The sequence below is a fragment of the Quercus suber genome, unplaced genomic scaffold, assembly GCF_002906115.3.
Source record: "Quercus suber isolate HL8 unplaced genomic scaffold, Cork oak 2.0 scaffold_90, whole genome shotgun sequence".
Lineage (NCBI taxonomy): Eukaryota > Viridiplantae > Streptophyta > Magnoliopsida > Fagales > Fagaceae > Quercus > Quercus suber.
In genome coordinates this window covers 348,999-362,774 of record NW_027069555.1, presented here as the reverse complement: position 1 = coordinate 362,774, position 13,776 = coordinate 348,999, and the positions used below count along the sequence as shown (strand labels likewise).

General features: G+C 42.0%; 1 protein-coding gene across 1 annotated transcript; it reads right to left on the bottom strand.

The window, feature by feature from the left end:
• Nucleotides 1-7,818: 7,818 nt before the first annotated feature.
• On the bottom strand, nt 7,819-9,057 carry LOC136067890 (uncharacterized). Its single transcript, XM_065774308.1, has one exon. The coding sequence runs from the start codon at nt 9,055-9,057 to the stop codon at nt 7,819-7,821; it is 1,239 nt and encodes a 412-aa protein (XP_065630380.1).
• Nucleotides 9,058-13,776: the final 4,719 nt, after the last annotated feature.

Below are 13,776 nucleotides of genomic sequence, written 5' to 3'. Positions count from 1 at the left end.
AGGAGAAGTCAAAGGAGTTTGAAAGACGTAATTGAGGGCCAGCCTGGCAAGGTGGTGGAAAAGCAAGTTCAGGTCAACCCTCCACCTCTCCCCCCTCCGCCTCCTCAGTCACCCTAACCAACTATGACTGAGCCCAGTGATCCGAAGAGAAGGAGAGAGCCGAAGGGCAAAGAAGTGACGGACGCAGGGAGGACTCACACTACCAGTGAGGGTGAGGACCAAAGAGCTGCTAAGCAGTAGAAAACAAGTCATGGGTCACAACAAGGGGTGGATAAAACAACCACTCAGTCCTCGGATCCTAAGGCTTGGCTCCCAGCCCCTATGCTCGATAAGAGGCCTCTGAGGGAGGATGCTTCAATTAGGGACTTTAGTGGCGGACTTGGGTGTCGAGTCGCCTCAGCATTAGAGGAAACACTTCTTCTTCCCAGGGACATGGCTGAGCTGAGAGCGATCAAGAGGGACGAGGTCTTTCAAAATACCAAAAGATATTTGGGCATGGTACGACGCTTTTACAGTTACATTTTTATTATTATTATTTTTTTTTTTTTTTTGCGTATTTCTAACTCCTTTTTCTCTAGGCCGTTCAAGCCACCTTCAGGCTGGAGGAGATAGTCGAATCCTACTACAATCAAATAGACGAGGAGAAGAAGAAAAAGATAACAGCTGTACGCACACTGAATGCTTCCGAGCAAAACATTGTGCAGCTGAAGAAGAAGTTAGCAGCCGAGGAAAGCGCTCGGAAGAGTGCTGATTCAGCTCTGGAGGGGTTCCAAAGACAGGCCGAGGACCAAGGGCGGCTTCTGCGTGACGCCAACGCCCAGCTAGCAACCTCTAAGGAACAGGTGCTGGCCCTGCAGAAACAACTGGAAGAAGTCCAGAAGCTCAGAGATCAGGCTGAGAAAACCAAAGCCGAGGCTGAAAAAGAAAAAGACGTCGCTGAGCAGCAGGGTTACAATATGGGCGTTGCCAAGACAGAGGACACTTTCCGAGCTGAGGTGCCCGTCGTGTGCCGGGAGTACTGTGCCTTGACCTGGCAAGAGGCTCTCGACCGAGCTGGAGTTGAATCCTCCTCAGAGTTGAGGAAACCTGAAAATATCTACTTCCCCCCAGCTATTCGGGCCTCCACTCCCTCTACTCCACAAGGGGAGGTATCTTTTATTGTTGCTGAGCCACCTCAAGAAGTTCAGACTCAGGCTCCTCCCACACTCAATCAGCAGGAGCAGTCACCAGTGCCTGAAAAAGCAAAGGATCTATCCTCGGCCAAAGAAGTAGCAGGGCCCAAAGACGGAGCGGCCTCTCATACTTTTGAACAGGCCTTAGCCTCAACTACCCTGCCTGTTGGAGACGCTCCCGTGGCGTAGGAAAAGGACGTTCCTCTTGAGGTAGCTGGCAAAGCCCCTCCCAAGCTCCAAATAAAGTTAACCAAATAGTTATTTGTAGTCAAATTCCTTTTAGTGTCCTTTTTATCTCATTTTTCCTTTTTTTTTTTTTTAAATCCTTTTAAGGATGTTCCTGGTTGCAACGCGTAGTTCTTTTTAGCAAGTTATAAGAGATATTTGGGGTTTCGTTTATTACCTGTATAATTTCATGTATGATTGTTCTTTATTACTTACGTTTGTTTATCTACTTTTCTTATGATCTCGGATTGTAAAAAGGATGAAAGTTGACATGATAGGGAAGAATCATAACTTTATACTCGATTATTGAGAACTCAAAGCAGGCTATAACAGTGACCTCCGCGGCCTTATAAAGGCTCCCTGTAACATTCATTAGAAAATTACACATACCTAGGATAGCATTTTTACGTTTCATCCAGAGGGGTATTGATCCCCTTGAAATGCTTTAAGTGATGCTCATAGCATTTACTTCGATATGCATCTCTAGTCACATGAACCCCTTTCAGAAGACCTAGATTCCAAGTAAGTTTGATGTCTAAATAGTTTGTTATAGCTTAATTTCTATTTAATACTTACATTCATAGTGTACTAATTTCCACTAAGTTGTGGTCCGAGGACCTGACATGACTTAGCTTCTGTTTAATACTTCCATTCATAGTGTACTAATTTCCACTAAGTTGTGGTCTGAGGACCTGACATGACTTAGTTTCTGTTTATTACTTCCATTCATAGTGTACTAATTTTCACTAAGTTGTGGTCCAAGGACCTGACATGACTTAGCTTCTGTTTAATACTTCCATTCATAGTATACTAATTTCCACTAAGTTGTGGTCCGAGGACCTGACATGACTTAGTTTCTGTTTATTACTTCCATTCATAGTGTACTAATTTCTACTAAGTTGTGGTCCGAAGACCTGACATGACTTAGCTTCTGTTTAATACTTCCATTCATAGTGTACTAATTTCCACTAAGTTGTGGTCCGAGGACCTGACATGACTTAGCTTCTGTTTAATACTTCCATTCATAGTGTACTAATTTCCACTAAGTTGTGGTCCGAGGACCTGACATGACTTAGCTTCTGTTTAATACTTCCATTCATTTTAGAAGCACATATTGCGGGAGCAAGATAAATTATAAATGAAAGTAAAGCACAACTTGTTAATAATAATACCTTCTCAGGTTGCTTACATTCCAGGGATGGAGTATGGTTTTTTCATCTAAATCTTCCAAATAGTAAGCCCCTATCCCCGCAACAGATGTAATACGATATGGCCCTTCCCAATTGGGCCCCAACTTTCCCCAGGCTGGGTTTTTGGTATTTCCCAAGACTTTCCTCAACACCAAATCTCCCGGAGCTAACGGCTTTAGTCTGACGTTTGCATCATAACCCTGCTTCAGCTTGTGCTGGTAGTACGCTAATTGAACCATAGCTTTTTCTCGTCGCTCATCTATTAAGTCTAGACTTTTCCTTAACAGCTCATCATTCCTATCCGGGGTGAAATTACTAGTTTTCAGTGTTGGAAAGCCAGTTTCAATAGGGATCACGGCCTCAGCTCCATACGTCATTGAGAATGGGGTCTCCCCTGTTGATCATCGGGGCGTCGTCCTATATGCCCAGAGAACATGCGGAAGTTCTTCCACCCATCTTCCCTTTGCATCATCTAACCTTTTCTTAAGTCCACCCACTATGACTTTGTTGACGGCCTCGGCCTGTCCATTTCCCTGTGGATAGGCTGGGGTGGAATACCTATTTTTTATCCCCAAGTCGGTACAATACCTTCTGAAAGCCTTGCTATCAAATTGCAGACCGTTGTCCGAGATGAGAGTTTGAGGAACCCCAAATTGAGTAATGATATTCCTTAATAGGAATCTTTTGACGTCAACATCCCTGATGTTAGCCAGAGGCTCAGCTTCAACCCACTTCGTGAAATAATCCGTGCCAACCAGCAGGTACTTCTTATTTCCTACTGCTCTAGGGAAAGGGCCAACGATATCCAAGCCCCACTGAGCGAAAGGCCAAGGACTAGAAAGAGGATTGAGAACTCCTCCAGGCTGATGAATATTTGGTGCGAACCTTTGGCATTGATCACATTTCCTCACATACTCCTGTGCTTCCTTTTGCATGCCTGGCCACCAGTACCCTTGGGTGATCGCCCTGTGAGACAAAGACCTTCCTCCAGTGTGACTGCCACAAATTTCTTCATGTAGTTCTTCTAGCAGATCCTCCGACGCTTCAGGGCGTACACAGAGCAGATAAGGCCCAGAGTAGGAGCATTTGTACAACTTCTTATCCTCGGATAGCCAAAATCGGGGAGCCTTCCTTCGTATCTTTTCTGCCTCTGACTTGTCCTCGGGCAGTGTATCCTTCTCAAGGAATAGTATTATAGGATCCATCCAACTACGCGCTGAACTGTTGGTTGACCTTAGCGTTTCCGTTGTTCCTCGGGTAGGTGTGCCCAAGTTCTCGATCATGATCATCCGAGGTAAGTTTGAGCCGAGGAGGTGGCAAGAGTAGCCAGAGAGTCTGCATGGGCATTTCCACTCCTAGGGACATGGGTTATTTTAAAGAATTCAAAATTGCTTGTATACGCCTAACCTGGCTCAAGTATTCCTGCATTCTTGTATCTCGAGCCTCTAGTTCCCCTCTGACCTGGCCCACCACAAGCCCCGAGTCCGAGAAGATTTCCACAGCTTTTCCACCCAGCTTATTGACCATTGCCATTCCTATTAGTAAGGCTTCATACTCCGCTTCGTTATTAGTAGCTGAGAATCCCAGCCTAAGAGACTTCTCAATGATGACTTCCTCAGGAGATATCAATACAAGTCCCACTCCAGACCCCCGCTGATTTGCTGCCCCATCCACATATACCGTCCAGGGTAAGATAGGTTGCGCGGAAATGAGGCCAACCAATTTTCATCCATGCCACCTGGGCTTGTCTCTATCTCTTCAGGACCTTCAGCAAACTCGGCCAGTAGATCGGCGAGCAGGCATGGTTTTAAAAACCGGTACGGTAAAAGAACCGGAAAAAGAGCTAAATACCGGTTTTATGGTCGGACCGGGGTCCGACCGATGGTCGAACCGATGACGTCATAAATAATTTAATTATTATTTATTTAAATTATATAAATAATTAATAATTTTTTAATATACTAAAAGTCTAAAACTAACAAACCTATAATAACAAATATGTTTCCTTTAAAAAAATACAAGAATATAAGTATATAATATTACATCTTTTTATATAATTTGACTTAATAACTTTTGATTACTGATTTTGCATCAATTTGCAAAGAAACACCTTTTTTTTTTGCAGTAATAATTTATTGACAAAAGCCAATGGATTGGTCACAACATAGCACTCAACAATAGATGGTCCATAACTTGCTTTAGAAACATCACCTGTAATAAAATATTTCCTTACTTATTAAAGCAAAAAAACCTAAGCAATCTCAAGAGGGCTCAAATCAATAAGTAATAACATTACAAAATAATCATCCTGAAATTCTAATAAACTTTCAACAAAACCAAATAAATAAGTTCATTAGTTATTACATTTACATCCAAATGAAAATAACAAATAAGTTCATTACAATCAACAACTAAGTTTTAAAGTTTCAAACAAACAACAACTAAGTTACTAAGTTTTAAAGTTTCAAACAAACAACAACTAAGTTTCAAAGTTTCAAACAAACAACTAAGTTTTAAAACCAAGCCTCATTTGTTATGAAGACAATCGAAATCAATATCATCATGTGAACCGAGAAAATGAAAAAAAAGAAAAGAAAAGATCATTAGTTCATTACCCAAGCAGAGAACACAGAGAGCAGAGAGCAGAGAACGCAGAAGACCAAGTGACCAACCAAGCAGAGAGCTGGGAATTGTAAACAAAACTCACTAAATACATTCATTTCAACAAAAACAATTACTATGACACAAATCAAACCAATAATCATCACAACACCCCAAATGAAATTACCTCTATTTATAACCTCAACATCAACAAATAGTCAAATATCCTCAACATCTAATCAAAACACAAGCCAAATCAGTACAAATATCCCAAAAGTTAAATGTGGGTTTAAAAAATTGTATAAGAAATTAAGAATAAAAAAAAGAAACTAAGTAACAAACCAAATGAGAAAGGAGCTCTTGAGATTAAAAACCCAGGTGCGGCAGAGCTTGAGAGATGCAGTGAGGCAGAGCTTGAGGGCGGCAGAGCTTGAGTGAGGCAGAGGCGCAGAGCCCAAAGGCCAAAACCCAGGTGCGTGAGCTTGAGTGAGCTCACTCTGTTTTCGAAAGGCAAAAAAAAAAAAAAAAAAAAAACTCAGCTTGCTGAGGCAGAGTGTGCGCGTGACTGCGTGAGGCAGAGAGAGCCTTGAGGTGAGCGAACAAACAGTCTGAAGACCGAGCTTGAGGCAGTGAAGACCGAGCTTGAGGCAGCGAAGAGCGAGCTTCACTTTCGGCGAGGCAGATCGCAGCCGCAGAGCGAGATGAGCGAGATGAACGAGTCTGACTCAGGCTGAGCGAGATGAGCTTTCGGCGAGGCAGATCGCAGCGATGAGCGAGATGAGCTTGAGAGTTCAGTTGAGAACTTGAGAGTGACTGTCTGAGGGTGTGGGTGGGCTTTCGGCTTAGGGAGTTAGAGTCTTAGAGATTTAGGGTTAGTTTTTAGGATTTTAGAGGTCCAAAACGGCATAGTTTTGCCGAGAAAGACAAAAAATTTCCAACCGGTTCAACCTCCGGTTCAACCTCCGGTTTTTCCGGTTGGATATCCGGTTTTTACTGTTTCGCGGTTTTTTAATTATTTTCGGTTTTTTATCATAACCGGACCGGATTTAAGGCCGGTTCCCAGTTGAACCGGTCGGACCGGCCGGTCGGTCCGGTTTTTAAAACTATGCACCTGACCCTTCACGGAAGTACGGGCATATACTTGACATCAAAAGCCCCTAAAATTGTGCCCCACTTGGCAACCCTACCAGTATAGTCTGCACTTCGAAGTACTGCTTTGATCGGATATTGAGTCAGGACAACCACTGTATGCGCCTGAAAATAATGGGGAAGTTTTCTGGTGGCATGCACCACTGCTAAAATGGCCTTTTCCAATGGCAGGTAGCGTATTTCGGCCTCGTGAAGAGACTTACTCACATAATAGACCGGCCGCTGTACTCCATTATCCACTCGTATCAGAACAAAACTAATCGCATAAGTGGTGATCCTAGGTAGGAAAAAAGAATCTCGTCTATCTTGGGGCTAGACATGATGGGTGACCGAGATAGATACTCCTTCAGCTGCTGAAATGCTAAGTCACACTCCTCAGTCCATTCATATCCTTTCCACTTGTGGAGCAGTAAGAAAAAAGGCCTCACCTATCCGCCGACCTGGATATGAATCTATTTAATGCGGCGTCATCCCGGTCAGCCTCTGGACCTCCTTGGGATTCCGAGGTGGTTGCAAGTTAGCTATGGCTCTAATCTGATCAGGGTTAACTTCAATTCCCCTATGGGTCACCATGTAACCTAGGAACTTACCTGAACTTACCCCAAATGAGCATTTGGATGCGTTCAGCCGCAATTTATGCCTCCTTAAAATCCCAAAAGTGTGGTTAAGGTCCGTCAGTGCTCGACCACTACCTTACTCTTTACGACCATATCATCAATATAAATCTCAATGTTTCTGCCCAACTGCTGCTCAAACATTTTCGTCATCATTCTCTGGTAGGTAGACCCCGCGTTCTTCAAACCAAAGGGCATTACCTTGTAGTGGTAATTTCCAGTGGGAGTGAGAAAAGCGGTCTTCTCCTGGTCGTCCAATGCGAGTGGGATCTGATGGTAGCCTTGAAAGGCGTCCAAGAAACTCATCCGAGGATGGCCCACGTAGCATCCACCAACTGATCTATACGGGGCATAGGAAAAGGGTCCTTTGGGCACGCTCTGTTAAGGTCCGTAAAATCAACACACACACGCCACTTTCCATTTTTCTTTTTCACTACGACTGTATTGGCCAACCACTGAGGATAAAATACCTCCTTGATTGCCCCAGCCTGCTTTAACTTGGTCACCTCGTCTTTAATAGCCTCGACGTGTACCTTGGACGGACGCCGAGGTGGTTGTTTCTTTGGAATACATGAGGGGTTGACATTCAGATGATGACAGATGAACTCCGGATCCACTCCCGGGGCTTCATAGGCACTCCATGAAACACTCAACGTTTCTTCTAAGAACCTCGACCAACTGTTCTTTCTCTAACAAAGGCAACTGAGCCCCGACCTGAAAATACTTCTCTGGATCATCACCAACGTTCACCCTTTCCAAATCTTCACACCTCATTTCCTCTGGGGACGCGCCGAACTGGGCTTCCTGAACCCTTGATTGCTATAAATCACCCTCGGCTACAGCCGAATTGCTTGTCTCTGGCCGATGTTAAATGGCCATTATCATACACTGCCTAGCCATGTTCTGGTTTCCCAAAATCTCTGAAACCCCGCCCCCTGAGGGATACTTCACTTTCTGATGAAGAGTGGAAGAAACAGCCCCCAAAGCATGCAACCATAGTCTTCCCAAAATAGCCATATACGGAGAAAAGGCATCCACCACAATAAAATCCACCTCCACCATATCTAAACCAGTCTGCACGGGTAATCTAACCATTCCCAACGGGGTGATCGATTTGCCCTCGAAGCCCACCAGCGGGGAACTATATGTTGTCAGGTCTTCAGGTTTCAAATTCAACCCCCTGAATAAATCAGGGTACATTACCTCGGCGGCACTTCCATCATCAACCATCACTCTCTTAACGTCATACCCTCCGATCCTAATCGTAACCACCAAAGCATCATCATGCGGTTGTATGGTTCCTCTCTTATCCTCTTCTGAGAAGCCTAACACCAACGAGGTGCCCGGTCTGGCTCTCTTCAGCCTCGAACTGGAGCCCTCCTCCGAGCACTGAGACACAGACATTACCCTGGAATGGCAAGATCCAGTTCTCCCCGGGGCAACGAATATAACGTTTATCGTGCCCAAAGGAGGTCCCCTTAAAGCATCCCCCTGAAACGCTGAGCCTACGTGGCCTCCTCGGCCACCGGAGTGATGCAGAAATTGGGTTAACTTCCCTTCTTGCACCAACTGCTCTAAGTGATCCCACAGATTGTTACAATCTTCAGTGATATGTCCGTGGTCTTGATGGTACTGGCAGTAAAGATTCCGATTACGCTTTGCAGGATCCCCTGCCATCTTATTGGGCCACCTAAAGAACGGCTCGTCCTTTATCTTCTCCAGAACTCGCTGCACTGGTTCTCGGAACACGGCGCTAACCACCTGGGAGTTGGCAGGCCCTGACTGCCCCCCAAAGTCCCTTCGAGGTCGGTTGTTGTTATACCGGTCCAGCCTGAAATCCCTCCTCTCTTGAGTTACTGCTTTAGACTTTCCTCTGCCTTGCATCTGATCTTCCTCTACTCTTCTATATTTGTCTATCCGATCCATAAGCTGACGTACACTAGTAACAGGCTTGCCAGTCAGAGACTTCCTTAGACCGTGCTCGGTTGGAAGACCTTCCTTAAAAGTGTTCATAGCCATGTCATCGTAAGCCCCAACCACCTCGTTGAACATTTCCCAGTATCTATCTGAGTAGGCTTTTAGGGTTTCCCCTTCTCGCATAGACATGGATAGTAACGACCCCAAGGGTTGAACAACCCTTCTACATGTAATAAAACGAGCACCAAAGGCCTGGGTGAGCTTCTCAAAAGAGTCAATAGTATTAGTTCTCAAGCCATTAAACCATCTCATTGCCACTGGGCCTAGGCTAGACAGGAAAACCTTGCACATTAAGGCTTCATCCCTGGCATGAATAGCCATTCTCTGGCTGTAGTGGCTAACATGTTCCACTAGGTCTGTTCGACCATTATAAATGGTGAACACAGGCTGGTGGAATCGCCGAGGAAGACTAGCGTCCTCAATATGTCGCGTGAAGGGCGACTTAGAGACCTGATTCAGAGCCTTGTTCAAGGCATCATTCCCCTGACCCTGGCGAGTCGGGCTCTTATTTCTTCTCCCACGGTGGTACTCCTCCTCACACGAAAAAGATTCGTTGGGTGGAGTTCTCGACCTTTGCCTGTAACTGGTGTCATCCGACTCCTCAGAGGAGTGCCTAGAGTTATGAGCCTTACACCTTCGTCGCTCATATCACAATTCCCTCTTCAACTTGTTAATCTCACGCTGCAAATTTCCTCCGCTCTTTACAGGGGAAGCATGGCCTTTCCCCCGAGAGCGGCTTCTATCTGTATGGGTTGTTCGGGTACTCCCCTCATGATCCCCCCCATGTTCGTGGTCTACCAACGGATTACTGTGCTAAGAGCCCCTAGACTCTGCCTGGTGCTGATCAGCATCTGCCTATTGCGGGACCGTCAATGGTTGCTGCGGTACTCCCTCTTCCATCGTAAGTATCACACCTGCCCTTCCTTCTCAACAGATCAAGTTCTTTCCCACAGACGGCGCCAATTGTAGGGACTCAATTTGGATTTGACCCTGAGTATGAATGGGTTTTCAGCCCAACAAGCCCAAACAATAAATTTTTAGAGCATGGGTACAAGAACTAGTACTGTTTGACAGGAAAGGTTATACTCATCAAGTAACAAGGGATGTTTTAGGTTCATTCCTTGAGAAAAACTCTCTTCGGCTCTCTTTCAGTCCGTCTTTCTTTTCTTTTTCTCTTTTTTTTTTATGAAAAAGTCCCCTCTTTATTTCATTCGTTTCTATGTTATATACTCCGTTCTCCCCTCCGTTTCCATTGTACACGTGTAGTTCTTATCGTGGGAGCTCCTTTCTGTCCCATCCAGCACCTACCGGAACTTTCTACTCAGTGGCCATAAAGCTGCTTAGTCACTGTTCAGGTATCACCTCCATATTAATGCAGTCAGAGGGTTAGCTGAAAAGCATTTAATGTGGAGGTGATGGCCTTGGAAAATATTTACTACCTTCCCCGACTCCTCCTTAGGTTTATACCCAATTTCCAGTTCAGATACAACTTTGCGGAGTCTCCTCAATAAAATGAAAGTTACATTCACCTCGGACTTTGGTGTCCTCGGACCTGCGTTATGCCACTGTATACAATATCCATTCCTTTCTCCAATATTATCTATTTAATAATAATAATAAAAATTTAGGCTATCATCGGATAACTAATCGTCATCGGATTGGGCCGTTGGGCCCCTAGCCCACTTCTGAGGATTACTATATCTTTTTTACTAACAGGCCCCACAATTGATATACTTGTTAAGAATATAAAGAATGTGAAATCTAACGGTTAAATTTTTAAAATTCACAACAACAAAAAGAGATATAAAAAGTTTGAAGTTTCTTGAAATATGTGTTTTTATTACACTTTTTTTTAGATTATAGTTTTCATATTATTTTGTAAACTAAAACATTTGCTACCAAATGGCCCCATATACGTCATAACTTTAGCTTTAAAATCAGTTACATTTAATGAGTGAAAGTGTAATACAATTCTGCTCTTTTCTTTTCTTTTTCTTTTTTTTCCAAATTACAAATGATAATAGTTAAGCAGAATACAAATTTTGTGTCTCATTTTTTGTATTTTACTTTATGGCTTCCTCAATTATGGTATGTCATATGTTTAATTTTTTTTTTTTTTTTACTTTTGGTATTTTTTAAGAAAAGTAAAAAGAATATTTAATAAATTGTGATTAGTAAAGCATAAAGTAAAACACAAAAAATGAGAAAGAAAATTTAAACATGTCAAAATTCATACAATTCGCTAACAGGCATAACTAACTAAAACTAATACTAGGAGAGCACATACGGATAGAAAATTAGAAATAGGCTAATATTAAACGACAGCTTTAAGAAACTACCACACTCTACAAGAATGTTGTAGCCTAGCACATAAATCCCGTTAATGAATATTGAATACCATGCTAGAATTTGCATAAATCCCCTTTCTTTTTTTTCTTTTTTTTATCCTAATCCTCTATCATTTTTTTAATATTTCATTTTATTTTTATGGGAATTCTCTATCTAATTTTTAGTATTTCATTTTATAATCTAATTGCAATAAGTTAGGTGTTACTTTTACTTTTTTTTCATTTTAAATTTAGGTTTAATTTTAAAGAAAATATAGGGATGCATGGTTGACTACAATTAATGGAGTATACACTAAACACAGAACAGAACACTCAAAATAAAATAAAAGAATTTTATTTAACAGTTACAATAGCCTTTGGTGTAAAATAAATAAATAAATAAATAAACCAACCTACTATGGCCTGTAAAAGAGAAGCTTGGTCAACGAGGTGGGTTTCTATGCCGCACCCCTACCCTTTGTCACCTTATCTATTCTTTCTTTCTGCCGAGGGGTTGTCTGGAAAGGTAAGAAAATCATCAGAAACTGGACAGTTACAATGAGTTTTATTATGTAAGGGAGGAGTCCGTATTTCTCATTTACTATTTGCTGATGATAGCTTGTTGTTCTATGAAGCATCAGTTGGAGAATGTCAATGCCTTTTGGACATCCTAAGTCAGTAAGAAGAGGCATCCGGTCAAGCCATTAATAGACAGAAGACTTCTTTATTCTTTAGTAAAAATACAACTGAAGAAGTTAAGAGGGAGATATAGCAATTATTGGGAGCAAGGATTATGAATAACTGTTAAAAATACCTTGGACTACCAATGGCTAGTGGAAAATCAAAGATGAATACTTTTAAGGAGATGCATGACCTAATAAAAAAGAGAGTTATGGGATGGAAGGAAAGCTTATTTCTAAAGCCGAAAGAGAGGTGTTGATCAGGACAATTGCACAGCCATTCCAATATACTCTGTGAGTCTCTTTAAAATTCCAAAGGCAGTAAGGGACTCTATCAACACTACTTGGCCAAATATTGGTGGGGGCAGACAAAGGATGAAAAGAAGATCCACTGGATAAATTGGAAGAAATTGTGTACACCAAAGAAAAAATGAGGTATGGGTTTTCGAGATATACATGCCTTCAATTTAGCTATGATACCTAAACAAGCCTGGAGATTGACACACCATACACACTCTTTGTTTTATCGGGTTTATAAGGCAAGATATTTTCCTAGTTGTTCTTTTATGGAGGCTAAATTAGGATATAAATCCTCACAGAGTTTGTTAGCTGCTAGGGATGTCATTATAGAAGGCACAAGATGGAGGGTGGGAACTGGTACAAAGATTGAGGTTTCATCTTCACGCTGGTTATCCCATAGACTAGTGTTTATTGGAGAAGAAAGGCTATCTGCTAAGGTGTCTGAATTCATTGATACAAACACATGGCAGTGGAATAGATTAAAAGTTTGTGAAACCTTCTCACCTAGAACTAGGAAGGAAATCTTAGCCATACCACTTAATCGAAGCCGTTCAAGGGACATTCTGATTTAGAAGGAAAATAGGAGGCACGAGTTCACTGTTAAGTCAGCATATTAGATAGCCCTTTGTTTAAAACAACAGGTGGAAGCTAAACATTCAAAGGCACAAGAGGATAGAAAATGGTGGAATAAGATTTGGGCTTTGAAAGTGCCTCCTAAAGTTAAAACTTTTTTATGGAAGGCTTGCTCCAACATTCTCCCTACAAGGGATAATCTTTTTCAAAGGAAGATACAAATTGATCTAAGATGTGAATTGTGTAGACAGAAGAGGGAAACTTGTGCTTATCTGTTTCGGGAATGCCCTTTGCTCGAAACGTGTGGGCGATGGCAAAAGACACAATGCAAAATAGTGGGTCAATTTGTATAAAGGGGTAGTGGGTCCCTTTGTTGTCAGTGTGTATAAAGTGGCAGTGGGTCTCTTTTGTCTCAATTTGTATAAAAGTGGTTGTGGGGCTCTTTTCTTTTGTTTTCCTTTGGTGTACACAGTCTTCTGGGTCTTTTTTTTTTTTTTTTTTTTAATTCCTTCTAAGTAAGTGGTTTTCTGGAGAACACACTGCTTGGTGCTTCTTAGATGTATATTGTGGTTGAAATACTCTTATAAATAAAGGATTCTATTGTTTTGTTTTCCAAAAAAAAAAAAATAGTTACTTAAACGTGTAGATCTCACACATACATACATACCCATATTTATGGGAGGATAAAACTTGGCAACGGTTCCTTAAGTCCAGTTTATTAGGGTTTTTAATTAATTTCAAACACATTATTGCCTTGAATTTAATCGCCCTTAAAAAAATAACAATGTGTGTTTTATTTTATTTTATTTTTTGTAAAATTTAAAAAAAAATATTGGCACTTTATTGATCAATGCAGCCACATGTTTAAATTATTAGGAACCCTAGTATCTTGCATGCTAAAGAGTTGTATAAGAATTCCTAAATTTTTCCCTTTATTTAAAAAACGATAAATTACAAAGTTGGTCCCT

Bases quoted from the DNA above. Each gene is read 5' to 3' on its own strand.
- LOC136067890 (XM_065774308.1), bottom strand. From the start codon at position 9,057: ATGTCTATGCGAGAAGGGGAAACCCTAAAAGCCTACTCAGATAGATAC.